The sequence below is a fragment of the Sebastes fasciatus genome, chromosome 23, assembly GCF_043250625.1.
Source record: "Sebastes fasciatus isolate fSebFas1 chromosome 23, fSebFas1.pri, whole genome shotgun sequence".
NCBI classification, from domain to species: domain Eukaryota; kingdom Metazoa; phylum Chordata; class Actinopteri; order Perciformes; family Sebastidae; genus Sebastes; species Sebastes fasciatus.
Window position 1 is genome coordinate 6046021 of NC_133817.1, and position 27861 is coordinate 6073881.

General features: G+C 42.1%; 2 protein-coding genes, 1 long non-coding RNA gene and 1 pseudogene across 3 annotated transcripts; 2 read left to right on the plus strand and 2 right to left on the minus strand.

The window, feature by feature from the left end:
- LOC141761866 (uncharacterized) lies at positions 1–21271 on the minus strand. The gene is made up of 3 exons (XR_012592652.1): positions 21117–21271; positions 20133–20415; positions 1–196 (listed from the first exon to the last, which is right to left on the minus strand). It is a non-coding gene; the product is annotated as an uncharacterized LOC141761866 (long non-coding RNA).
- LOC141761851 (NXPE family member 3-like) lies at positions 40–4987 on the plus strand. The gene is made up of 6 exons (XM_074625488.1): positions 40–567; positions 1026–1457; positions 2217–2509; positions 3201–3271; positions 3606–3815; positions 3905–4987. Exons 1-6 carry the CDS (start codon positions 466–468, stop codon positions 4456–4458), a joined length of 1662 nt encoding a protein of 553 aa, XP_074481589.1. The 5' UTR covers positions 40–465; the 3' UTR covers positions 4459–4987.
- LOC141761857 (NXPE family member 3-like) lies at positions 8259–12500 on the minus strand. The gene is made up of 7 exons (XM_074625496.1): positions 12383–12500; positions 11914–12064; positions 11030–11461; positions 10103–10395; positions 9531–9601; positions 9003–9206; positions 8259–8919 (listed from the first exon to the last, which is right to left on the minus strand). Exons 2-7 carry the CDS (start codon positions 12013–12015, stop codon positions 8366–8368), a joined length of 1656 nt encoding a protein of 551 aa, XP_074481597.1. The 5' UTR covers positions 12016–12064; positions 12383–12500; the 3' UTR covers positions 8259–8365.
- On the plus strand, positions 20787–27778 carry LOC141761849 (protein adenylyltransferase SelO-1, mitochondrial-like; annotated as a pseudogene).
- The last annotated feature ends 83 nt before the right edge of the window (positions 27779–27861 follow it).

Consider the following 27861-nt stretch of genomic DNA (forward strand, 5'->3'; position numbering starts at 1 on the left):
GTTAGGGTTTTATATTTTCAAATTTGTTTGTGTGTTGTATGATGACCCTGATGAAGGCAATAAGCTGAAACATGTTGGTCTAACAATACAGGTGATCTGCATACTACTGGAGTTGCTGGAGTTTTACCTCTTCAGACTCCCATCTCCATGCACCTTGGAAGTAGGTGAAGTTGTGCTGGAAATCCCTTCTCTGCTTCTGTAATGAAAATGAAAACAGATATTTGTGCAACTTGTTGTTAGGGTAACTTTGCAGCGTGTGGTGTCAGGTTGTCAAAGACAGCACAATCCAAATGTATTTGAATTTACTTCTTTACATGACGTGGCAAAGGGTGCGTGACAGAGGGAATTTCAAGTTTTTAGCAGTAACCCCTATGTTTTTTGTTTTTATTTTTTAATAATTCTCTTCTTTAATCCAGTACCAGAGGGAGTGGTCACAGCCTGCTGCAGCCATAGATCAAGACTATCATGAAGGCCAGAGCTTGTATAAGAAAGGAGTACGGAGTCATCTTCCTCTCTCTGGCTGTCTTTGTCTCGATCTATGTGCTACGTAACATGGATGTTCTGGAGGTGAGAACTTGGTTTTAGAGGGTCTGCTTGAAGGGTGGACCCTGTTGGAAATGTTTAATATTAGTCAGGTTTCAGGATATTTTCAAATGCAATGTGGCTCAGCAACAGTAATGTTATTTCATTGCAAATAAATGCAGTTCAATGGTATTTACCCTCTCAATGCTGCACCTTGACCTGGTGACAGCAGCAGCTCCTCTAGCTAGAGAGCAGTGAACAACACTTTGAAAACCTTGATCATTTGAATTTGATTTTGTGCAATTGAGTAAGGGCCACAGGGGAAGTTGAGAAAGGTAGAAATTCCTGCAGCTAACAGATCAACAGTTCTTATCAACCCCCCCAAAGTTAATTTGAGCTTTGGGATGGGAAATATCTTCCTTCTTGGCCCCTTTTGCTTTATTTGGTTAATTTGCTTTCAGTGCGTTTGTCTGATGCATGTTTGTCACCTTCTCTCTCTCCAGTTTCCGCATAAAGTGAACTCCACCATCATCGTCCCAAGAGTTTTCACTGACCCTGACAAGCATCGCCACTTCTGCACCTTCCAGCCACTGTCCCGTGAGGAGGCTCTGGAGGAACGCTTCCTACGAGACTCCATTGCTTGGCCTGAAACTCCACTTGTCTCTTTGGAGCACACCAGCGATCCAGCTCACAGCAACTTCACCATTCTCCCAGCGAGGGGAGGAGGACAGTGGCACGTAGGGGATCAGCTGGAGGTTATGATACAGATGTCTGACTTCAAGGGCCGTCCCAGGAAGTCTGGGGGGGACTTCTTACTCGCCAAGCTGCACAACCGGAAGCTTGGTGCAGGTGTGGTTGGGCAAGTAGTGGATCATCTCAATGGGAGTTACTCTGCTGTGTTCTCTTTACTCTGGGATGGAGACGCGCAGGTTGAGGTAATGCTAAAAACTATCATGTTAAATGTGATTGTACTGTAGGTATTTTTAATCCTTTGATTGTTCGCGAAGCCCCGTCCCCCTTAGATACTGTTGCTACGCCTGTTAACTTTCACTTCTCGCACGGCACATGCCGTTTGTAATGATAACGGTCATGTCTAGAAAGGAGCCCGCAAACTGAGAAATCTGATCTGAGAGCTGCAAAAACTTGCAGAAACTCTTGCGAGATTTGTTGCCAATGACCAATCCTAATCTTAACTATTCAACATCAATGTCTAACCTTAACTAATAAAAATCAATGCCTAACTTTACCCATTCGAGGTCAATGCCTAACTTTACCCATTCGAGGTCAATGCCGAACTTTACCCATTCGAGGTCAATGCCGAACTTTACCCATTCGAGGTCAATGCCGAACTATACCCATTCGAGGTCAATGCCTAACTTTACCCATTCGAGGTCAATGCCTAACTTTACCAGTTTGTGAAATGTGAAATGACCCGTGATTGGCCAAAGTCTCCCATCACGGGCTAGAATTTCTAAAACCTGAAAACAGAGCCATGAGGAGGTGCAGAAGTCTAGTTTTCTCTCGGAATACAATTGAATTACAATTTGCTGTAAGGTTATTATGGAATCTTTGCCCAATGATGCCAAAAATATTCTGCCTACTGCCACTTTAATACATTCATTTGTTGCACTTTACCTCTTTTGTTTTTGGTTTTGGAAAGGCTGTGTGAAAACTCTGGTTCTCTATCCAATCAGGTGACGCTGATTCACCCCGTTGAGGCTATCCCAGTGCTGAACAGGCTGAACAGCGAACAGCCCGACAGGATTTACTTCAAGAGCCTCTTCCGCTCAGGCTCAGTCTCTGAATCTTCCATCTGTAACGTCTGCCTACGTCCAACCCAGCCTCTGTGCAACTACACTGACGTCCGTACAGGCGAGCCTTGGTTCTGCTACAAGCCAAAGAGCCTGAGCTGTGATGCCAGGGTCGACCACGCCATGGGATCATACAAACAAAACATCAAGGCCGAGGAGGAGAAGCTCTTTCGAAGGTGAGGGAGCAGAGAGACAGGACTGGCATTTTGTGTGACCTCAAATAAATACTTCCATCCGGTCTATGTTTCTCCTGGGTGGGAAGTTTCAGAAGTTTGTAGATGCAGGCAATTAAGATTGAAAAAAAGATGTTTAAAGATAATACAGATCAAACTAATCAGTCTGAATCATACCGGTTGACTTTCATTAAGGACATTGGATAGTATTTGCTGTGATTCGTTTATTTTTTATTGTAAATTAATTAATAATTTATATAGCGCCTTTAAAGAAACCCAAGGACGCTTAACATAGACATAAATAGACACAACAAACGGAACATAACAGTAGCTAACTTTTGAAGCCATAAATCTCCTCTATTATGTCTTTTTTAGGACATTACACATTACTATTACCGGTTTGTTTTACTGTCTATGAGGGACACAGGATTGTTTTCCCCCAAAAGGGGGCGTGGTCTGGATGACGTATTACCGGTCTGATGTGTGAAAATATGAATTAGTGCAGCTTTAACTCACAAAAATTGATTTTTAGAGGTCAAGATTTGTGTAATGTTGAATGAACTTTCAAGCAATTGTTTTCCATTTTAGTGTTCGATCTTTGTAGTTTTAACTTCATTGAATGATTCCAAATGTTTGTCCTCCTTTCTTATATTTATGTTGTAAGAGATATTTTATTGTGTGTGCTTTTCTTCAGCGGTGTTAACTTGAAAGTCTACATGCGGTCTTCAGGACCTGCCAGTGTCACTGTGTTGCCACAAAAGGAAGGTAAAGCATGATTCTTCTTACTGCCTACGATAATAATTCAAAACTGAATGTGCTACAGACAATGAAAGTAAAACAGGCTGAAAAAAACATGGAAAAAAACATACTACTTTCTTCTGGCATTCTCCTGCAGAGACATGTATTCAGCCCAGTTTGAGAAGAGCGCTGGTAGCATGGAGCACTAGGCTAAAAGTTCATGAACGTGGCACCAGCTGTTAGCCGTGTATCTAGTCCCTCAGGACTAAGGATAGGCCATAAGATGTTCATACAGTCACTTTATATCTTGGTTTTGTCTTTTCATGTGATAACCCACCCTTATCCTTCAACTTCCTCTCAGCTCAACCAAAGGTGCAGAGCAGCAGTGTGACATCTGGTCCTTCTGGTTTTTACTACCAGGATGTGTGGCGAGCACTAGGTGGCACCACAGTTCAACAGTTCCAATTCAACACTGCTGCCATGATTCAGTGTCTGAAAGGAAAGGTGGTCCACATGTATGGAGACTCCACCGTCAGGCAGCTGTTTGAATTCCTCAACACAGCTCTACCAGGTAGCTGATCCACAGGGATTTCTGGGAAGAGTTTGATTTTGTTCCCACTGAAGCTCATTCTGTTCCTCTGTCCTCTGTAATACTTTTAGATCTGAAGGAGTTTGACCTGCACAGCCCGAAGAAAGCCGGACCTTACATCTCCTTGGACTATGCAAACAATCTCTTGTTGATGTCCCGCTTCCACGGCCCTCCTATCCGTATTGTCGTCGTCTCAACCAGCCAGCTTCGGTACATTGCCAATGAAATAGATGGCTTAATTGGAGGCACCAACACTGTCGTATTTTTTGGCATCTGGGCTCACTTCGGCACTTTCCCGATGGAGATCTACATCCGGAGGCTGCAGAGCATCCGCAGGGCGGTGGTGCGGCTGCTGGACAGGGCTCCAGGCACGCTGGTCGTCATCCGAACCGGGAACCCCAAAGCTCTGTCGCTTTCTATCTCGCTAACCAACAGCGACTGGCACTCGTGGCAGTGTAACAAGGTGCTCAGAGCCGTGTTCAAAGGACTGAATGTTCATCTGATCGATGCCTGGGAGATGACCCTGGCCCACCACCTGCCGCACGACCTTCACCCAGCACCTCCTATTATTAAGAATATGGTTAACGTTCTCTTGTCCTACATGTGCCCTCAAAAGGGTGTATAGATGTGTGTTTGTTTGGGAGGGGGAGTGGGGATTAAAGCACATGCTGAGTTTACTTGTTATCTCTGTGTTTCTATCAAGTCCTGTTTTTTTCGTTCGGCAACCCATGCACCGACTAGACTGACTACAATTTTTCTAATCAATTTTTAATCAGGGATTGTTGAGTGAGCACAAAAGAAACAGAACTGGTTGGAGTTGGACATTGTAAACTGATAAATGTCACTGCATGGCTTTTTCTATGGTGTTCCTCAGGGTCTTGGTGTCTTAATGTGGTATTTTGGAGGGTTTATTGATCTTTTTTTTTTTTTTATCAATTCTCGAGTGCTAAAATGTTTTTTAAATTTAGCACCAAATCTGTGTAACTTATAAGACATAATAGATCACGGGAATGGACATCATATACTTCTATCATAATGTTCTAAGCTCTGTAAAGGACAGAGGGTGTCGTATCTTGTACAGATTGTAAAGCCCCCTGAGGCAAATTTGTGATTTGTAATTTTGGGCTATACAAATAAAATTGACTTGACTCTTACACACTTTTACAAGTTATTTTAATTAATTCATGTTTATTTCTGATTTATGACCAGATCAATTTCACACAGCTGCATCTCAAATTAATCTTCATGTTCCCAGCTTTCAGATGATGTACACCACTTCTATGTGACATCTACTGCTGACCTGCTATCTCCCTCTAAAGACCCCCTGTAACCGCCTAAAAAAAAGGGTCTATTGTGGGTCCCAGAGGATTAATATTAAGGTGACGGGGTCAGTGTATCTTTTGGTCATTCGATTTCCCTTTTACAAACGGATATTAAAAAAATAAAATTTGTGCTTATTTGTTTTTCTTTTTAAAATACAAAGATTAATATTGAAATAAAGACGTTTTTTTCTTTATCGGGGTCAAAAAGGGATGAACTAAATTTAAAAAACGGGTTGATTTTCATTTTCTATTTCTAAAAACAAAAAAATAAAAATCACTAGAAGACAGATCATGAAAAAACGCAAAAACAGCCGTTTTCTCGTTTTTGGTTTCTGAATCAAAAAACGAAAAACGAATTTAAGCACAGTATCGGGGTAACGGTAGAAGATAAATAGGCTAAATAAACACACAAATAAATACACAAATAAATACATAAATAGATATTTTTTCTTTTGTTCTTTCATTAACACATGAATGTCTTTTATAAAAAAAGTGTGTGATAAATTACAGGGAGCGTCTCTACAGATGTTATACAGAACTCTCCCGTAATTGACACTTTTCTCTCTCACACTCTTACTATGGGCTGTTTCTTTGTCTGCAGGTTAGAAGCACTATGTGGCTACTCCTTTCAACACACCTGACACTTCCACCTGATCCCTTGCACTCATCTAGGAAGGCTGTAGTCTAGTAGCTGTAGTTCTGATTTCACCCAGTAGAGTGAACCATAGGACCAGTAGCCTATTTCATGCTCCCATGCTCCAGACGGGAGTCCAGTTACAGCCAGATACATAGAAAGGATGATAGAAGGCTACTGTATCTTATTTGAATAAGATTATTTAACAGTTAATAAGCAGTGAATATGTTCACAATGCTCTATGATCTAGCTCTCAAAAGACATAAAGGTACACAATCCTTTTGTTATTTCTCCAGGCATGGGCAATGCAGAGCCTGGCAAATTCCCATTAAGATAATGTATTGTATTTTTTAAAATTATATTTTGTGATGTACTATTTAGTTGTGCAGGATGAATTAAAAGCCTAATTAGTTACATGTGGAAATTGCCTTTGTAGTCCTTTCCAGCAGAGGTCCCCACCTCACAGTCTCAGAGTAGTGCCTCTGTGCATGTCTCCTACTATCACCTGTGCTTGATCATGAGCTGTGCATGTGCCATCAGTGTGCCTGCACTGAGTAGGCCCCCAAATACAGCACTGAGGGAGAAATACAGATGAGGAGAAGACGGCTGGACTTCACCTGCTATGATTGATGCCTAATGGACATTTCTGTTCATGTGTTCGTCCATGGAAAATATACAGAAACTGTGATGGACCTTGCATTTAACAATTTAATTTCTCATCAGGCTCATTTCACACAACAATGTTTTGTATGCTTTGATCTGCATCAAGATAAACAGCCTTAACTCTACACTTGGACTCTGCATCTCTCTGTTTCTACACTCTCACCTGAGTCCATCACCTTCAGTTACACAGCAGCACCGTGCTTCTTTTTCTCTCATACACAGCACCGTCCTCATATGCGCTCTTACTTTGTAAATGGCAACTTCCGGTCGCAAAATATGAAAAAATGAGGCGTTTTTTCATAATCTGTCTTCTAGTGATTTTTATTTTTTTTGTTTTTAGAAGTAGAAATGAAAATCAACCCGTTTTTTAAATTTAGTTCATCCCTTTTTGACCCCGATATAGAAAAATAAAGTCTTTATTTCAATATTCATTTTTGTATTTTAAAATGAAAATCAAATAACCACAATTGTTTTGTTTTTTAATATCCGTTTGTAAAAGGAAAATCGAATGAACAAAAGATACACTGACCCCGTCACCTTCATTAATCCTCTGTGACCCACAATAGACCCTTTTTTTTTAGGGATTTACAGGGGGTCTTTAGAGGGAGATAGCAGGTCAGCAGTAGATGTCACATAGAAGTGGTGTACATCATCTGAAAGCTGGAAACATGAAGATTAATTTGAGATGCAGCTGTGTCAAGTTGTTCTAGTCATAAATCAGAAATAAACATGAATTAATTAAAATAACTTGTTAAAGTGTGCAAGAGTCAAGTCAATTTTATTTGTATAGCCCAAAATTACAAATCACAAATTTGCGTCAGGGGGCTTTACAATCTGTACAAGATACGACACCCTCTGTCCTTTACAGAGCTTAGAACATTATGATAGAAGTATATGATGTCCATTCCCGTGTCCTATTATGTCTTATAAGTTGCACAGATTTGGTGCAAAATTTAAGAATTTTTTAGCACTCGAGAATTGATAAAAAAAAAAATAGATCAATAACCCCTCCAAAATACCACATTAAGACACCAAGACCCAGAGGAACACCACAGAAAAAGACATGATGTGGTTTGGGATCAAAAACTTTTGACATTTGGAGATTTCTGCACCCTTATTGTCAATCTACCTATAGGAAAGCCATCCATCCTCTGAATGCTCTAGGTCTCTAGTTTGTGACTGTAAAGTTTCATGAGGCTGTGATTATCCTAGAAGTCACCACAGATCATTTTATACAGCGAGGTCAAGTTTAAAAAAAATGGTCTCACTACAATGAAAATGTAGGGTGACCATATTTTCAAACCCCCAAACCGGGACACTTAAGTGTACCGCACGTTCATTCGCGCGCATCCACATGCGTTAATATGCATGCACCATCGGCGTTTTCATCAGGATGGCTTACTTGGCACACCTGCGGCGCATTTGAGCTCGGAGTGGGATTAGAAAGAAGGTATTATTATAGGGGGGTGCATTAGAGGCTGGGAGAATCATGACTTATCACATTCACTACTTTCACCCCCTTTAATCACAGAGCTATCCACCTCATGACGCAATGACAGTTTGGGAGTCCTGTAGAGAGTTTCCCTCAGAGGAAACGTATTGTTGTCTGGGCTTACGTACATTATTTTTCAACTTGTTTCGTCTCAAGCTGTTATAATTATAATTGTGGAGCTCAGACAACATTTTGGTCAGGATGGAGACACCGTCCGGGTGAAAGACGGATCACCGTATACTATGGGGACTAACATCATCACACATGAATACAATTGGACTCATTGGATCCACAAGATTCTAGTCGGTGTCGGTGCATGGGTTGCCGAACGAAAAAAACAGGACTTGATAGAAACACAGAGATAACAAGTAAACTCAGCATGTGCTTTAATCCCCACTCCCCCTCCCAAACAAACACACATCTATACACCCTTTTGAGGGCACATGTAGGACAAGAGAACGTTAACCATATTCTTAATAATAGGAGGTGCTGGGTGAAGGTCGTGTGGCAGGTGGTGGGCCAGGGTCATCTCCCAGGCATCGATCAGATGAACATTCAGTCCTTTGAACACGGCTCTGAGCACCTTGTTACACTGCCACGAGTGCCAGTCGCTGTTGGTTAGCGAGATAAAAAGCGACAGAGCTTTTGGGTTCCCGGTTCGGATGACGACCAGTGTGCCTGGAGCCCTGTCCAGCAGCCGCACCACCGCCCTGCGGATGCACTGCAGCCTCCGGATGTAGATCTCCATCGGGAAAGTGCCGAAGTGAGCCCAGATGCCAAAAAATACGACAGTGTTGGTGCCTCCGATTAAGCCATCTATTTCATTGGCAATGTACCGAAGCTCGCTGGTTGAGACGACGACAATACGGATAGGAGGGCCGTGGAAGCGGGACGTCAACAAGATGTTGTTTGCATAGTCCAAGGAGATGTAAGGTCCGGCTCTCTTCGGGCTGTGCAGGTCAAACTCCTTCAGATCTAAAAGTATTACAGAGGGAACAGAATGAGCTTCAGTGGGAACAAAATCAAACTCTTCCCAGAAATCCCTGTGGATCAGTTACCTGGTAGAGCTGTGTTGAGGAATTCAAACAGCTGCCTGACAGTGGAGTCTCCATTCATGTGGACCACCTTTCCTTTCAGACATTGAATCATGGCAGAAGTGTTGAATTGATGAACTGTGGTGCCATCTAGTGCTCGCCACACACCCTGGTAGTAATAACCAGAAGGAGCAGATGTCACACTGCTGCTCTGCACCTTTGGTTGAGCTGGGAGGAAGTTGAAGGATAAGGGTGGGTTATCACATAAAAAGACCAAAACCAAGATATAAAGTGACTGTATGAACATCTTATGGCCTATCCTTACTCCTGAAAGACCAGATACACGGCTAACAGCTGGTGCCACGTTCATGAACTTTTAGCCTAGTGCTCCATGCTACCAGCGCTCTTCTCAAACTGGGCTGAATACATGTCTCTACAGGAGAATGCCAGAAGAAAGTAGTATGTTTTTTTCCTGCCTGTTTTACTTGCATTGTCTGTAGCACATTCAGTTTTAAATGATAATCGTAGGCAGTAAGAAAAATCATGCTTTACCTTCCTTTTGTGGCAACACGGTGACACTGGCAGGTCCTGAAGACCGCATGTAGACTTTCAAGTTAACACCGCTGAAGAAAAGCACACACAATAAAATATCTCTTACAACATAAAGATAAGAAAGGAGGACAAACATTTGGAATCATTCAATGAAGTTAAAAACCAGAAAGATCGAACACTAAAATGGAAAACAATTGCTTGAAAGTTCATTCAACATTACACAAATCTTGACCTCTAAAAATCAATTTTTGTGAGTTAAAGCTGCACTAATTCATATTTTCACACATCAGACCAGTAATACGTCATCCAGACCACGCCCCCTTTTGGGGGAAAACAATCCCGTGTCCCTCATAGACAGTAAAACAAACTGGTAATAGTAATGTGTAATGTCCTAAAAAAGATATAATAGAGGAGCTTTATGGCTCCAAAAGTTAGCTACTGTTATGTTCCGTTTGTTGTTTCTATTTATGTCTGTGTTAAGCGTCCTTGGGTTTCTTGAAAGGCGCTATATAAATTATTATTAATTAATTTACAATAAACAAAATACCAGTCCTGTCTCTCTGCTCCCTCACCTTCGAAAGAGCTTCTCCTCCTCGGCCTTGATGTTTTGTTTGTATGATCCCATGGCGTGGTCGACCCTGGCATCACAGCTCAGGTTCTTTGGCTTGTAGCAGAACCAAGGCTCGCCTGTACGGACGTCAGTGTAGTTGCACAGAGGCTGGGTTGGACGTAGGCAGACGTTACAGATGGAAGTTTCAGAGACTGAGCCTGAGCGGAAGAGGCTCTTGAAGTAAATCCTGTCGGGCTGTTCGCTGTTCAGCCTGTTCAGCACTGGGATAGCCTCAACGGGGTGAATCAGCGTCACCTGATTGGATAGAGAACCAGAGTTTTCACAAAGCCTTTCCAAAACCAAAAACAAAAGAGGTAAAGTGCAACAAATTAATGTATTAAAGTGGCAGTAGGCAGAATATTTTTGGCATCATTGGGCAAAGATTCCATAATAACCTTTCAGCAAATTGTAATTCAATTGTATTCCGAGAGAAAACTAGACTTCTGCACCTCCTCATGGCTCTGTTTTCAGGCTTTAGAAATTCTAGCCCGTGATGGGAGACTTTGGCCAATCACAGGTCATTTCACATTTCACAAACTGGTAAAGTTAGGCATTGACCTTGAATGGGTAAAGTTAGGGATTGACCTCGAATTGATTTTTATTAGTTAAGGTTAGACATTGATGTTGAATAGTTAAGGTTAGGATAGGTCATCGGCAGCGAGTCTCGCAAGAGTTTTTGCAAGTTTTTGCAGCTCTCAGATCAGATTTCTCAGTTTGCAGGCTCCTTTCTAGACATGACCGTTATCATTACAAACGGCATGTGATGTGCGAGAATTAAAGTTAACAGCCGTAGCAACAGTTTCTAAGGGGAGCGGGGCTTCGCGAACAATCAGAAGATTACAAATACCTACAGTATAATCACATTTAACATGATAGTTTTTAGCATTACCTCAACCTGCGCGCCTCCATCCCAGAGTAAAGAGAATACAGCAGAGTAACTCCCATTGAGATGATCCACTACTTGCCCAACCACACCTGCACCAAGCTTCCGGTTGTGCAGCTTGGCGAGTAAGAAGTCCCCCCCAGACTTCCTGGGACGGCCCTTGAAGTCAGACATCTGTATCATAACCTCCAGCTGATCCCCTACGTGCCACTGTCCTCCTCCCCTCACTGGGAGAATGGTGAAGTTGCTGTGAGCTGGATCGCTGGTGTGCTCCAAAGAGACAAGTGGAGTTTCAGGCCAAGCAATGGAGTCTCGTAGGAAGCGTTCCTCCAGAGCCTCCTCACGGGACAGTGGCTGGAAGGTGCAGAAGTGGCGATGCTTGTCAGGGTCAGTGAAAACTCTTGGGACGATGATGGTGGAGTTCACTTTATGCGGAAACTGGAGAGAGAGAAGGTGACAAACATGCATCAGACAAACGCACTGAAAGCAAATTAACCATATAAAGCAAAAGGGGCCAAGAAGGAAGATTTTTCCCATCCCAAAGCTCAAATTAACTTTGGGGGGGTTGATAAGAACTGTTGATCTGTTAGCTGCAGGAATTTCTACCTTTCTCAACTTCCCCTGTGGCCCTTACTCAATTGCACAAAATCAAATGGTCAAGGTTTTCAAAGTGTTGTTCACTGCTCTCTAGCTAGAGGAGCTGCTGCTGTCACCAGGTCAAGGTGCAACATTGAGAGGGTAAATACCATTGAACTGCATTGATTTGCAATGAAAGAACATTACTGTTGCTGAGCCACATTGCATTTGAAAATATCCTGAAACCTGACTAATATTAAACATTTCAAACAGGGTCCACCCTTCAAGCAGACCCTCTAAAACCAAGTTCTCACCTCCAGAACATCCATGTTATGTAGCACATAGATCGAGACAAAGAGAGCCAGAAAGAGGAAGATGACTCCGTACTCCTTTCTTATACAAGCTCTGGCCTTCATGATAGTCTTGATCTATGGCTGCAGCAGGTTGTGACCACTTCCTCTGGTACTGGATTAAAGAAGAGAATTATTAAAAAATAAAAACAAAAAACATAGGGGTTACTGCTAAAAACTTGAAATTCCTTTGATTAACCAACCATCAACCAAAGAAAGCAGCTTCCTCTCTTGCAGTTGACCATGATTCAATCTATCCCGCACCCTTTGCCACGTCATGTAAAGAAGTAAATTCAAATACATTTGGATTGTGCTGTTTTTGACAACCTGACACCACACACTGCAAAGTTACCCTAATAACAAGTTGCACAACTATCTGTTTTCATGTTCATTACAGAAGCAGAGAAGGGATTTCCAGCACAACTTCACCTACTTCCAAGGTGCATGGAGATGGGAGTCTAAAGAAGTAAAACTCCAGCAACTCCAGTAGTATGCAGATCACCTGTATTGTTAGACCAACATGTTTCAGCGTGTGGCCTTCATCAGGGTCATCATACAATACACAAACAAATTTGAAAATATAAAAGACTACCAATCATATACATCCACTCCCATGTCAGCCAATGAGGCTCACATAGATGGGCTGGATAGATGGTCATGTGGCTTTCGGCCAATCACATTCCCAAACTGGCAGAGAGGTAAGGGGAGTGCCCAATAAAAGACATGGGTGATATCATATTTGGTCCTCATGCACTAGAGAGGTGCATTAAGAGACAGCACTCAGACTTGTGCAGAAGAGGTCTTAACCCAGTGGGCCTATTTAGTGTGGCATCCTTTGAAAACAAACAAAAAAACTATAAAAGCTAAGAATATGATTAAAAAATAAATGTTTATATATTATTTAGATTAGGGCTGTCAATCAATAAAAATATTTAATTGCGATTAATCGCATGAATGTCCATAGTTAATCACGATTAATCACATTATTTCATCTGTTCAAAATGTACCTTAAAGGGAGATTTTTAGTCAAGTATTTAATACTCTTATCAACATGGGAGTGTGCATATATATTAATGCAAATGTATGTACAGTATATATTTATTATTGGAAATCAATTAACAACACAAAACAATGACAGATATTGTCCAGATCCCTCACAGGTACTGCATTTAGCATAAAAAAAACACACCAGTTGATTCCTTAGGTTATCTAGTTTGATACCAGTATCGTCACTCTAGCTTTAAAACTGAGCCCACTCATACTCATAAAACACTGCTACATAACAAAAAATGAAACAAGTCACTACAACAATCTGTCAACACCATTACCACCCAGCTTATGTCTGTCACCGCCAAAATGAAAACTATGAAGGAAACAATTCTGGACTTACAAAGACGCAGTATGAAGGACACTCTAGTTTTCTAGTTTTACTTTCCATAGATGGACAGTTGTACCAGTGATAAGGACATAACCCCCTGGCTCTTCTAGACACCCCCTCATCTCTCTCTCTCTCTCTCTCTCTCTCTCTCTCTCTCTCTCTCTCTCTGAACATTACAAACAAAAACATCAGGTTAAACAACAAAGCAGTCAGCTCAAGGGAACGAACTATGGACTCAATGATCAATATCCACAAATTATACTTAGATGGAGAGTTGTACCGGGATAAGGACATGAACTCCTGGCTCTTCTAGAAACACGCCCCCCCCCCCCTCCCCCAATCTCCCTCTGTCTCTCGTACACCGCTACACACACACACACAAACACTCCTATGTCAAAATTAAGGTTTAAGGTTTAGACCATAACAACCCTTTCAATATGTCATCAGAACCTGGAATATCCGTGGAATTGGTACACAGCCAAAACAAATAAAAGTTCTGAATCATCTGGCCAAACTACAAGCAGATATATTTATTTAATACAAGAAACACATCTCTCAGATTCAGACTACAATAAATTTAAATAATCACAATTCATTCACTTATTCTCAGCTTACTACAACACAAAACAACGAGGGGTATGTATCTTAATAAACAAAAAAAGTCTCATTTGTCCGTAACACCACCATCACAAATAAATAACATTTTCGTAATTTTTATCGCTTATCTTTATTCATTGGAAAAGGATCCAATTCAAGAAGATATCAACTAATTTCTGAACAGCATTGACCTACCACAACCTAGTAAAAATCAAACCAACACACTGGACTCACCAATAACACCGGACAAACTTGCTTCCCTGTGTGAGTGAAAAATACCATGTCCTTTGGAATGTGTACGTAGCAACAAGTTATCATTTGTTTACTCAGATAAATCGGAATGTTCCGGGAGAGCACAGACTGTCCTAATGTGTAGTTACATTTCTTATCCCCCTCGCACCTGCACTCTGCTAAAACTATCATAAGTAACTCCCTTGTATGAATAGAAAATGCTTTCCCACACACAAGCACGGTGGAAGGTGTGGGCCACCAGGGGGGGAGGCTAAATCAGAGTGACCAGAGACTTTTTATTAAGTCATTTCTCAATCATTTTGGGGGCCCGTCCGGGATCCTTAAATACCCGTTTCTCTTCACCAACAGAGACTCATCTGACACCGTGCACGGGGGAGTCCGGGACTCCTGACTGAAAGACCTCCTCCCCGGCGAAGTAAATTCGACAGTTTGGATTATTTAGAGGCTAGTGAGAGTTGGTGGAGACACACAGGGTGACAGGATCTCGACTGAATACGGGCATAGGAGAAGACTCCTAGACAACTGAATCAGGTTGGTCAATTTTAGTTCTGAAACAATACTGTAAAAGTCCCGGGGGATTTGTGATTACTGTTCTGGGGACAGTTTAATTTTAACCAAAGGGTTAAAGTGTGACAGATCTGTGTGAAGTCCTGGGGGCTTGTAATAACTGTTCTGGGAATAATTTAATTTGAACCGGAGGTTAAAATGGGAAAGGGTGGAAGCAAGATGCCCGCTAAGGGACCCGCTTCTCAGATGGAAAATGTTTACGGGCCCTGGGTCCTAAAACATTTAAAACAATGGAATCAATGGGGATTCCCTGTTAATGGAAGTCTACAGAAACAAGACTTAACTGATCTTAAAGAAAAAAATTTAAGAGAAGGCGGGTGGTAAAGAAAGTAAATAAAAAAATATGGGATTAAGGAATGGAAAATGTCACGGACACTAAAGAAGTAATGGCCGGTGTAAAACATCCAAGAGACATTGGGGGACCCGAATTTGTCAGAGATGTGACATCCTTGGTCCAACAGTACCGACCAACCAGCCCCGAGCTCCTTCAACTTCTCCAGTACAAAGTGGGACTGGAAATGGGAGAGGTCCAGGGTAACTTTAACCCCCTAAATGCCGATGGGACACATTGTATGTTTGACTGGACTAATGGCAGTGAATACAGAGTGGCAGTGGAGGCCCTGTTGGGCCGTGTGTCAACACCACCGCAGGCTGTTCCCCATCTCTCAGCACGATTCAGGCATGAATTTGCCTGCCGGACAGGTCTTTGGAGGAACCGGTGATACACCTTTTGAACAACAATACAAGCACCTGTATGTCAAAGGACTGAGAGAAGATGTACAAAGACTGATGACAACCGTATGCATCACATGGGACAACTGCAGGTTTGCTGTAGTAAAAGAACATTCTGTGCACGCTGAAAGGACACTGAGAGACAGAGAAGAGGAGAGGGCCAGGAGGGAGGACAAGGACAAAAAGAAGAAAAACATCGGAGAACTCTTGATGTATCAGGGGGATGGTGGCAGAGGCCGAGGTGGACACTGCAACAAGTGACTACATTCTCACCCAAACTGAGTTAAAACTCCAGAACCTTTAAGCAAGGCTGTAGCTGTAACTGATGAATTGACTGGGAGAGAAGTAAAACAACGTTTTTCTGCTCTCCACATGTTGTTCAGTGCATTTAATGTGCCGAGATTTGATGTGTGCACTGGGCATTTCTGTAAAAGCCTCCCCTGATGGCACTGAGATAGTTAGGGAAGGAGACTGTAACTTTGTACTCCAGGCATTCCTAACTATTATTTTAGATTTGACCTAGTCACACAGGTCACTAAAGATCTCTCAGCATTGTGTGAAGCTAACTCCCCCCCCCCCCCCCCTCCCACGTCTGACAAAAAGAAGGAAGGAAATATGCACTGCACTGTCAAGGTCCAGCTACCCCTATGCAGAAAGATTTTTTAAGACTTCACATGCTCAGGTCAGGATTTCAGACATTTTTTGGGGAAAAGGTTTTCGCACTGGATTAGTTGTATTAAGACCAGAGGAACAAATTCTGTTTGTCCACATGTTTCTCTAGCCAAACCTAAAGACCCCTCTTGGTAACTATGTGGTCCATTTGAAACCATCTGTGCAGAACTCTACGATTGGGAAGCAGTACCCGATACGCCAGGAGTCAGTTATTCAAAGAAAGGGCAAGTTTGCATATGTGTGCATATGACAGGGAGATTGCCTTTGCCTTTGACAAACCTGATGTTGGTTTAATGAATAACACCTAAATCAACGTACAGGCCTTATCAGAGACAACATCCTTTAAAGCCAGAAGGTATAACACAGGTGTTTAAAGCTCTAAAAGAGAAAGGAATAATAATAGCATGTCCTAACTCACCATGTAACACTCCTATTTACCCAGTGAAAAAGGCATCGCCTTCCAGCAGCTGGTGGATGGTCTAGGACGTACAGGGTGTGAATGCTGCAATCCAGCCACGCACACCTGTGGTAGTGGACCGTCTACAATTTTGTTCCACCAACAGACTGCCTAGAAGTGACGCACGCTGTAACCGGTATCCGTCCAGTAGATGACTCCAGTTACAAATGTCCAAAACTCAAGTGAGTAATGTGGCCTGGAAAGTGACTGTCGAAAACATTAATGTTTCACTTCCCCTTCTCCCTGTCATATGCACCAGTTAACAATTTTACATAAACTTCTCTTGTGGTTTCTTGAGACCTCTACACCCAGACAAAAACAATGCATTACTGATCCTCAACCCATTCTGGCTCCGCTTTTCAACAAAATGATAACTAAAATAGAACAAAATTCAAGATTTCCAGCAAACATGAACACAGCCACAATTTCCCTCCCCCTCAAACCCAACAAAGACCCAACCTTGCCGTCAAGTTACCGTCCCATTTCTCTCCTCAACATAGATACAAAAATCATAACAAAGGTACTAACTCACAGAATAGAAAAAAGTCACTCATCCATAATTCACCCAGATCAAACCGGCTTTATCAAAGGTAGACATTCATCCAACAACACACGTAATTTAATTTAATTCATTATTCATCTTTACAGTAAGCAGGAACCATCATAGCCACCTTGGATGCAGAAAAAGCCTTTGACAGAGTAAACTGGAAATTTCTTTTACTTTTATTTCCCTCATGGGCAGAATAGGTACCGTTAAAATGACAATACTCCCTAAAATAAATGAGCTATTCACAATGATCCCATCCCAACCCACCCCCACCTGGTTTAAATCTCTGGACTCAATCATCTCTCAATTTTACTGGAAAAACAAGACACCAAGAATTAAACTATCCACTCTGCAAAAACCAAAAACACAAGGAGGACTCGAAGCTACCCATTTTTACCATTACTCTCTGGCAAATCAACTGAATCCACCCCAACCAATCAGATAACATATGGTTAGATATAGAGGCAAACAGTTTGTAAAGATATTCAAATCTTAGATTTACCTCGCTAACTCCAAATCCTTCTTCGTAGTACAGGCCTCTGAGCAGGGATTTGTTGTTTCTCTGTTTTCTGTTACTGAAGCAGAGGGCTTAGATGCAAATTGTGACACACCCACCCAGGTAACCACACCTGTGAACCTGGTTGTGAGTTCAGGTTACAGCTATAGGATATACTCCATGCTATATAGTCACACGCAAAGTTTATGCCAGAGGGGTGAATTATTCAGTTTTCTTTCCTGAGATTTAAAGGTAAAATTAGAAGTTTAACATCAAAATGCTGTTGCAGTGTACTTATTATTTTGTTATTTCATTGTTTTAAAGTCACCAGAATTCAGGAAACAAAGTCTCTGAAACTATTTGGAGGTCTCAAGGTTGGCAAGTATGCAAAATAACCACATTTGAAGGTATTTTCTCAAACAGAGCCTTCAACAAAACGGGGTACACACAGCACGAATAGCCGGTGATGGGGCCGGTCTGGGCCAAAATGCCAGGGACGAATTTTTGTCCCAGTCCAGCCCTGACGACGGGCAAAAAAATGTCAGGTGATGGTCCTTTAGCAGTTCCCAGAGGAGGTTCCAGGGTTCTTTAAAGAGTGACTGATTGAGAGATTAGCTTCACTCACTTTGAGGTCGGGCGCAGAGACCTGCAGAGGCAGCAGGTAAAATATCTCCCCCTTTCACTGTTTCTAGGCAACAACAACAGTTGCAACTGTTCTCTTTGGCTGTGCTTTGAAAAGTCAGCGGCAACTGATTCTAACTGATCACAGAGACATACCTGAGGCCTGCACTACGAAGCAGGATTTGGCGTTAGCGAGGTAACTTCAGTGTTAACCCTGGGTTTTCCGTCCTATGAAGGTGGATCACTTCTTACCGGGTGGTACATCGCCATGGTAACTTATGCTGAACACCTTACCTGCTCCGGAGCAGGTTATGTTCCAGATTAGAGATTAACTCTTATGAAAGCACCTCCTACTGACAAATCAGAGCTCGGTGCGGTGATAATCGTATGATAATATTACACACATATGAAGAAGTTTAAGTCATAATACAGACTAAAAACAACACAGTTAAACTGACAAATGCAGGAAGGACAGCTGGCTGTATGTGTGGGTGTTGACCACTTTGAATTATGCTTTCATACTTATTTTTTAACTTCCTCTTGAGTCCGTTTCACATCTCCTGAGAGGAAGGATGCAGCTGAAAGACGGTTAAAATAATCATACATGCCACCAAGTTAGTACTGGGCATGATTACGTGTAATCCAGTCATCCGTTATATATTTAAAAGCTATTTATATCTAGACGAGTATATCTTATTTTTAAGTGTTTCGTTAAATTAATAACTCTGATAATTTATGCATTCACACATCGGGAGTTTTTCTTTTGCCAGCTGTCCTTCCTGCATTTGGCAGCTTCAACTGTGTTACTTTTAGCCTGGATTATGTGTTTAATTTCTTCGTATTTGTCTAATATAGTTTACTCTTTGTAAAATGTGCCGCTCTGCCTGTCTGTCTGCAAATCTGTGGACTTGTCCATGTCTGTGATTGGTCAGATGCTGCAAACACCTCCCTGTTCCTGTGAACGCGCTCATAACCAAAGATGACCTTGCCGAACCAAATGCCGCTGCGCTCGCCTGCGCTCGCCTGCGCCAACCACTGGAAAGACGTGATATAGAAGATGGCTGGACACGAGGAAGAAGACCAGACTGAGAAACCCTGGGTTGATTAACCGAGTTGATAACCACCTTCGTAGGACCGCTTAGCGTGATCTCGTTTGTTCGGGTTAGTGAAGCCAGATAAGGAGAAGATACCCTGGGTATGTTGAACTCACTTCGTAGTACAGGCCTCTGAGCAGGGATATATTGTTTCTCTGTTTGTTGTTACTGAAGCAGAGGGCTGAAATGCAAAATGTGACATACCCACCCAGGTAACCACACCAGGCCTCAATTAGCCGATTAATCAAATGAAAATTAATCTGTAATCAATTCATCATTTAAGTTTTTTTTCAAGCAAACAATTTGATGAAATGTGAGAATTTTTTCTAACATTAAATAAAAATTACATTTGTGGGTTATTTATTATGCCTCTGTTTCATATCTCAGTAAACTGAATATCTTTGAGTTTTGGGCATTTTTCACTGTTTCTGACCAAATAACAGATAATTGAAAATAATAATATTATTAATAATAATTAGCTTAACGTTGGCACCCCCCTGTGGACGTGATAGCACTATCACATCATGAGAGACGTCACTTTTACACTGAAAACACATTTCAAATCAAATATTTCTGATCCAAACAAGTTCTGTGTGTAAACACAAGACATCGTTAATGTATTTCAAATTTTATTTTAAAGGACTGACATCTGCGCCTCTGAGGAAGTCATTCCAAATGATTTTTCAGAATAAAACGACGTGTTTGAGTCCTCATCAGTAAAAGCAAACCGTTGCCGTGGTCAGGTGTTTTTGTCATCGTGTCTGTGGTACCTTCATCATCTGACAGACAGACACACGTCCTGATGATTGGCAGGTGACAGGTCAGAGGTCAGAGGTTAGTTCCCTCCTCGGTCCTGAGCGCTGATGTGCGGCAGGCCGTCATACAGAGGACAGCCCTCCACCAGACTGTTCATCGGGGTCAGAGGGACCCGGGAATCCTCCTCCTCCTCCATGTCTCCCAGGCGACCGTCTCCCAGGCAACCGTCTCCGTCCCGCTCCCTCAGGAACTCCTTAACGATGGAGAGGAGCTTCTTTCTGGACGCCAGAGAGTTTCCTTTAAAGAGACACAAATTCATCTCCTCTTATTACATTATATTATTATATTGTATTGTATTATACTTTTATATTATTATATTTGAATATAGTATATTACATTACTATATGGTATTATACTATATTGTATTATTTATATTATATTGTATTATACTATATTATAATATAGTGCGCGCTCGCGTGTGGCCGGAGTCTCTGCTCCTCTGCCTGCTTGCCTTCACTCACACAACGCGCATTCTCGCTGTTACGCTCCACCTCTACACGTGCATGCTCTCACTACACACTGCAGAAGACTTCGTAGCTTTGAGAATATCTAGTGAATGTACGGTGGACGTTTGTGCAGAAATAACTGAGCGATGTTCGTTCATGTCGACTTTCGTTGACTTAACGGCCACAGGTGTCGCTGTTAACAAGCATTTCTGAAAGTTACAAACAGTCCCTTTAAATCCTTTAGGTGTAGTTTTTCAAACTATTCTGATGGCTTGAGGCTTTTATTTATGGACTAAATATCTTCTTCTATTACATTTTTGCCAACTTTTTTAGGCTTGTTCATGCTCCTGAACACTGTCTGCCGTATTACAAAGTGCCATAGTCTACACACTAACGCCCCCACACAGCCCTGATCCTGACTGAGTGGGTGGTGTTAAACCTCAGTCCTCATGGAGCCCTCTCAGTGCACGCCCACGGCTCTGGAGCTCCTACCGTTCAACAACACCGTGCTGAAAAAGCTGCCGGTGGACGACTCAGAGGAGCCCGGGTCCCGGACAGTCCCTGCAGCATGTTTCTCCAGACTTGGGACTCTTCAGCCCCTGGTGCGTCCGACCTTCGTGGCCCTGTCCTGCTCAGCGCTGGCTCTGCTGGACCTCAGTGTGCAGGATGTGTTGGGTGATCCCCTGAGCCCGGATTATCTGAGCGGCTCCAGGCTGCTGCCGGGCTCCCAGCCGGCTGCGCACTGCTACAGCGGCCACCAGTTCGGCCTGTATGCGTCCCAGCTGGGGGATGGAGCGGTGATGTACCTGGGAGAGGTAGAGTCGGCCACCCACGGGCGATGGGAGATTCAGGTGAAGGGTGCAGGAGTCACACCGTACTCCAGGTAATTCATTTAAGAGTTTATGATCCACCTCAGGAACAGGTTGTAGGTCAGGGACAAAAAGATGGATGAAGTTTCCTCAGAGAGAATAGGACATTTTCAGCAGCAGGTGACACAGCCCAGTCTTTCATAAGCCTCCTCCAGAGGCATGTGAGTGCATTAACCCAAGGAGAGCTGCTTAAGAGCTTATAACTGCTTGGCACACATTAAAGGTGTCCAGCATTGCTTAACGACTGTGTGCTCAGCAGAATCAGTACACCTCTAGTTTCCCCAGATCATTGGGTCTGTTAAACACATAATATGAAGAATATGTGAGGCTGTCTTTTATTCTTAAAGGTCCCATATCGTGCTCATTTTTAGGTTCATACTTGTATTTAGTGTTTCTACTAGAACATGTTTACATGCTGTAATGTTAAAAAAAAACTTTATTTTCCTCACACTGTCAGCCTGAATATATCTGTATTTACCCTCTGTCTGAAACGCTCCGTTTTAGCGCATTTTGACGGAATTGCAACGGAATTGCGTTGCTAGGCAACAGCTTGGGTCCATGTGTACTTCCTGTCAGCGAATGACATTCACATACACTGCAACAGGAAATAAACTGGGACACAAATCCGTGTGACAAACCCATTTTCTCAGAGATGGCGATGGCAGGAAGGTGCTTCGCTCCAGCATCAGAGAGTTCCTGTGCAGCGAGGCCATGGCCGCCCTGGGGATACCCAGCACCCGTGCAGCCTCCCTCGTGACCTCTGATCTCTACGTCAGCAGAGATCCACTCAACAGTGGGAGGCGCATCCCTGAGCGCTGCTCAGTCGTCCTGCGTGTCGCCCACTCCTTCATCAGGTAGGAAACATTCCAATTGTTTTCAGACACAAAAACACTTTGTGCTGTCTGTGGATACATATGGACACTTTCTCTCTTTGTTTTAGATTTGGATCTTTTGAGATCTTTCTCGGCCGAGATGATTTCTCAGGCCTGCAGGGTCCCAGTGCAGGGCGGCATGACATTCGCGCTCAGCTGCTGGATTATGTCATTGAGACTTTTTATCCTTGCATCCAGCAGACCAATCGGAAAGACAGGAACAATACTTTCTTCAGAGAGGTGAGGACTGAGGGGTTTGTTGACAGAATGTCAAACACAAGCTCAGCTAATAAAGGCAGTTTAAGACTTTAGTTCATTTCATGTTTGTGTTTTTTACATTTTGGTCGTCAGATTTGACTTGTGTATCCCCAGGTGATGACGCGAACCGCTAAGCTAGTGGCCCAGTGGCAGTGTGTTGGTTTTTGCCATGGCGTCCTTAACACAGACAACATGAGCATCTTGGGTCTTACTCTGGATTATGGCCCCTTTGGTTTCATGGACAGGTAGGCTTCTACTGGCATCATATGAAACTAGAAATGGAGGAATCAAGGAATCCATTGGTACCAACCATGTCATGTTAGCTTGTCGGGAAGAACGCAAAAATAACGCTACGAAGTGACGTTAAATTTTGGTGAGGAAAAACTGGCACGATCATAATCAAAGGAGTCCCTTGACCTCTGACCTCAAGATATGTGAATGAAAATGGGTTCTATGGTACCCATGAGTCTCCCCTTTACAGATATGCCCACTTTATGATAATCACATGCAGTTTTTTTAATGCATTACAACTGTGTTATTTTCACCTATTCTAAAAATGGCGTATTTTAATATTTCTGCATTCTGGGGTCCCTAAACTGTCTTGAATTACATAAATTGGGTATCACTGTAAAGCTGAGACTCTTGTGGATCCAATGAAACCAACTGTATTCATGTGTGATGATCAACTGACGCACGCATGATGTCCCCATAGTAGCCATTTCATTGTAGTGAGACCATTGTTTGAAACTTGACTTCACTGTATAAAGTGACCTGTGGTGACCTCTAGGATAATCACAGCCTCATGAAACTTTACAACCACAATCTATAGACCTAGAGCATTCAGAGGACGGATGGCTTTTCTCATTAGATTGACAATAAGGGTGTTTCTGAACAGTTTCCAGAACAGAAGTTCTCGCCATCCAATCGCCAAAAACTGCAATTCTAGTAGAAATCTCCAAATGTCAAAAGTTTTTGATACCAAATCACAGCATGGCTTTTTCTATGGTGTTCCTCGAGGTCTTGGTGTCTTAATGTGGTATTTTGGAGGGATTATTGATCATTTTATTTTATCAATTTGAATGGTAAAAAATGGTTAAATTTAGCACCAAATCTGTGTAACAAATGGTATTAACCTAAAAATTGCTGCAACAATTTATGAGACATAATAGAGCATGGGGACGACCATCATATACTTCTATTATAATGTTCTTAGTTCTTATATACTTTCACAATTTATTAATTCATTTTTATTTCTTATTATTGACTAGAATAACTTGACACAGTGCTGAGCTGCATCTCAAATTGATCTTCAGGTTTCCAGCTTTCAGATGATGTACACCACTTCTCATGCTGACTCAAAAAACATTTTCAGCTTTGCCTCAGTAAAATGGTTCTAAAAGTCTGATTACAATCTGTTTTGACATACAGTAACTACAATATAATATTTATACAATATAAGATTTTTATATAATAACTCATATCATATTCTATATGAAAACTCCCCCCACCTGTGTGTCAGATTCGATCCAGATTTCGTCTGCAACACCTCGGACAGAAGAGGGCGCTACTCATACCGAGCCCAACCATCTGTGTGCCGCTGGAATCTGGCTCGCCTGGCGGAGGCGCTGGGCTCTGAGCTGGATGCAGCCCAGGCGGGGGCTGTCCTGGATGAATTCGGACCCACATACGAAGCCTTCTACCTGAGCATCATGAGGAAAAAGCTAGGCCTTGTGAGAAAAGAAGAGGCAGAGGACAGCGAGCTCATATCAGACCTACTGCGCGTCATGCACAACACTGGTACAAAGACAGAAAATTAGAAAGATTAATGTTGACATTTTGGTAATGTTGTGTGACTATAATCTATGAAAATGTGATATGCTTGCAGTCTTGTCATAACATAATGTGCTTCCAGGTGCAGATTTCACCAACACCTTCCGCCTGCTGAGCCGCGTCCCCTGGCCAGAGGAGGGCGACAGTGAGAGGGCCACAGTGGGGCCAGTAGTGGACCTCATCCTAGAGCAGTGTGCCTCTATTGAGGAGCTAAAGGTGGCTAATAAGCCAACTATGGAGGACCGGTGAGGGAGTGTATGGTGGATACAAGTGTGTTCCTTCACAAAGCAGCTACTGTATAACAAGAGGGAACATATAGGCCCAATTCCAAACCATCCCCTACACCCTCTCCCTACCCATTTATATATATATACATATATTTCTTATTTTTTACCCCTATCAGCAGCTATAACCCCATCATTTATTATATATTCAACTGTGCAATACTGATTTAACAGTGCAATAATTTAGTGCATTAATTCAGATGTGCAATAATCTGGTTTACTCCGGCATTAACACTGCATTTATTTATACAGTACATTTAAACTAATATTCATATTTATTTATACTATTCTTGCATTTTTTCATAATTAATGATAGATCAGCATTATTATTTGCACTGTTTTTATACATATTTCTTATTTATTAGGGCTGTCATTCGATTAAAATATTCAATCACAATTAATCGCCTGATTGTCCAGAGTTAATCGTGATCAATCAAAAATTAATCACACATTGGCAGAGAATTTTGACAAATTTTACTTGGGCGCTACCCACATAATCAGCTGTGCTGCTCATCCCACAAATGCATGATCCTTACAATCTGGACATCATTGTGAAGGTAAATAAACAGGCTTTCCAACCATGTAAAATACAATGCCAATTAGCATTGTAACAGCAGCGAAATAATGGAGTGTATATATATATATATTTCTGTTTTAGATTCGTAGTAAAATGTAACTCTATTTCCTCCCCGGGGATCAATAAAGTATTTCTGATTCTGATATTTATTTCCTTGCCGGGGGGTTGGAAGTTTGTCCTTAAGTGACTGCTGTATTTATTACCCTACACCTTAAAGAAGGGTGCTTCATTGAGCTGCGAGCGTTACTACAAATGGAGTTCACTCCGTCATGGAGTGGGAGGGTGTAAGGACCTAATTTAAATTGGGCCATAGTCTCTAGCTGCCCCACCATATACTCCTAATGAATGTGTATTTATCCTATAGCTGAGCAGAGCACTGCTTTCAAATGACTGAATCTCTCTCGTCCTCTAATTTGTTTTTCCTTTTACATGCAAGCATTTTGGGGGAAAAGCTTACCAAGACAATATGTAAGTTAAATGTGTGTTTCGGTAGGATTTATGTTGAGACAGTAGCAGGTGTACGTGGAACATCATGTATGACTAGAGCTCGATTTGTGGTCACTTACCTCTTCTCCCGTTCTAGTGAATTGGCGATGATTCTGTCCATGGCACAAACCAACCCGGTCATGTTTGGGATGGTGGCAGACCAACCAGCTGTGTCCCAGCAGCTGGAACAGATGGGACGGCTAAAGGAGCTGCTGGAGACGGATCAGAACGAGCTTAAGAAAAAGCAGCGCGATGACTGGATTCGCTGGGTTAGCCGATACAGGTAAGAAGAAAAAGGCGAAAACAAAAATAATTGCTGCTTTAAACATTGTCTCTGCTGGTAATTTGTTTTCTTTTCAACCCTGTTTATTGTTTTTATAAATCATATATTAGATTTCCATAACGGATAAATACATTTCCCCATTTTCTCTTGTGCTGAAATACCAGGAGGCGTTTAGCCAGGGAGTCTGACGGCACAAGTGACTTGTCTCTCATCAAAAAGGAAAGGCTCGGTGTGATGAACAGCACCAACCCTCATGTCGTCCTACGCAACTACATCGCCCAGAATGCAATTCAGGCTGCAGAAAAGGGAGACTTCTCTGAGGTCAGGACTCTTTCAGAGATTATCTGTCTCATGTAATACTGTCAGGATATAGTGACAGTTTGAGCAAATATGATAAAAAGTTATATTTATAAAAGTTAACTGCACCTTTAATGGACTGAGTTGTCTCAGTGGAGTTTGTGAATAGTTTGAAAAAGTTTGTTTTTGATGATGATTTAATGCAATTTAAATCCTTTGGATCAATAGAAGTCATCCTACCTGTACCTTGTCCTGCAGGTCAACACAGTCCTCAAAGTTCTGGAGGAACCATATTCTGATGCATTTGGGTTGGAGCCTTTGGATGGACCTAATGCATGTGGTGAAAAGGAGCAGAACGGGAGGGAACTCTCCTATAATAGGAAACCTCCCACCTGGGCACAGAGGATTTGTATCACCTGATCATCGTAGAGGCTCACAGACAGGTGAAGGAGAGAGGTCTGTTTCCACCGGTGGACCACTATAGGCTTCAGTTTTCAGAGCAAACACATTTTTCAGTAGTGTTGCTGTTGCTACTCTTGCTGTTCTCCAATTCCACCTCAGACTTTCTTTCCTTCTTCCTGAAAGGAGGATGTCATGTAACTCAGAGTGTTCCAGTGTTCATCAGTATAATCATAGATCAATGTTTGTGTGATCATGATGCTTTTATTGCAGCGTTTAGAGCTGTTGATGCATAATATATAGACAGTTTTCCTAAAGCTCAATTTGACCAAATTTGACAGATTGGTCACCCCTACGTTGCAACCCGTTCTCACTCCCAATTTGTCAAATACCGCAGCTTGATCACAGCGGCCCTCGGCGTCAGATACAGATGCTGTCAACTAACTTCAATGTAAACCCACCCACATCATTATCAGACAGTCAGAGCAGCTGACGTAGGCCTTAACACATCAGGGGCATGAGGAATAAACAACACAAAAAGGTGAAATACTCTCCTGCGAATGTTATATGTCTACGGCTTTTATTGTGAAAGGTAAGAACGGAAGGAGTGGATTTGGTCTGCGCTGCCTTGTCAAGGTTGAACGGAGTAATACAATTTGTAATTGTAATAAGTTTGAGGCGTAGGGCCACTGACCAAGCCTCGTATTTGACGAGTTGGGAGTGAGAAGGTTTTGCTAAAGTAGTCGATGAATTTGCTGATGAAGTATGACGGCTCAGATGTCCAGTCACACAATGACCTGTCTGGGTCTGAAACACAGGAACACACTGACATCAATTATTTACAGATAGTGGACTTAAAAGGTCAAAATATTAATAATCAAATATGAGCAAAATGATTAGTTTCTTAAAGCTACTTTATATAGAATAAATAGAATGATTGTTGGTATTTTGTTTCTCAAATTTCGAAATAAAAGATTACGCATTGTTTGTCATAAAGTGTGTTAATTAAATGTTATACATACGAGGCATTAGCTCCGTATCTTAAAGGACCTGGAAACATCAGTTTCTTGCCAAACTTGGAA

Bases quoted from the DNA above. Each gene is read 5' to 3' on its own strand.
- LOC141761851 (XM_074625488.1), top strand. From the start codon at position 466: ATGAAGGCCAGAGCTTGTATAAGAAAGGAGTACGGAGTCATCTTCCTC. The intron at 1,458-2,216 runs GTAATGCTAAAA...CTATCCAATCAG, and splicing joins ATGGAGACGCGCAGGTTGAG to GTGACGCTGATTCACCCCGT. The intron at 3,816-3,904 runs GTAGCTGATCCA...TAATACTTTTAG, and splicing joins CCTCAACACAGCTCTACCAG to ATCTGAAGGAGTTTGACCTG.
- LOC141761857 (XM_074625496.1), bottom strand. From the start codon at position 12,015: ATGAAGGCCAGAGCTTGTATAAGAAAGGAGTACGGAGTCATCTTCCTC. The intron at 11,462-11,913 runs GTGAGAACTTGG...CTCTCTCTCCAG, and splicing joins ATAACATGGATGTTCTGGAG to TTTCCGCATAAAGTGAACTC. The intron at 9,207-9,530 runs GTAAAGCATGAT...ACTTCCTCCCAG, and splicing joins CGTGTTGCCACAAAAGGAAG to CTCAACCAAAGGTGCAGAGC.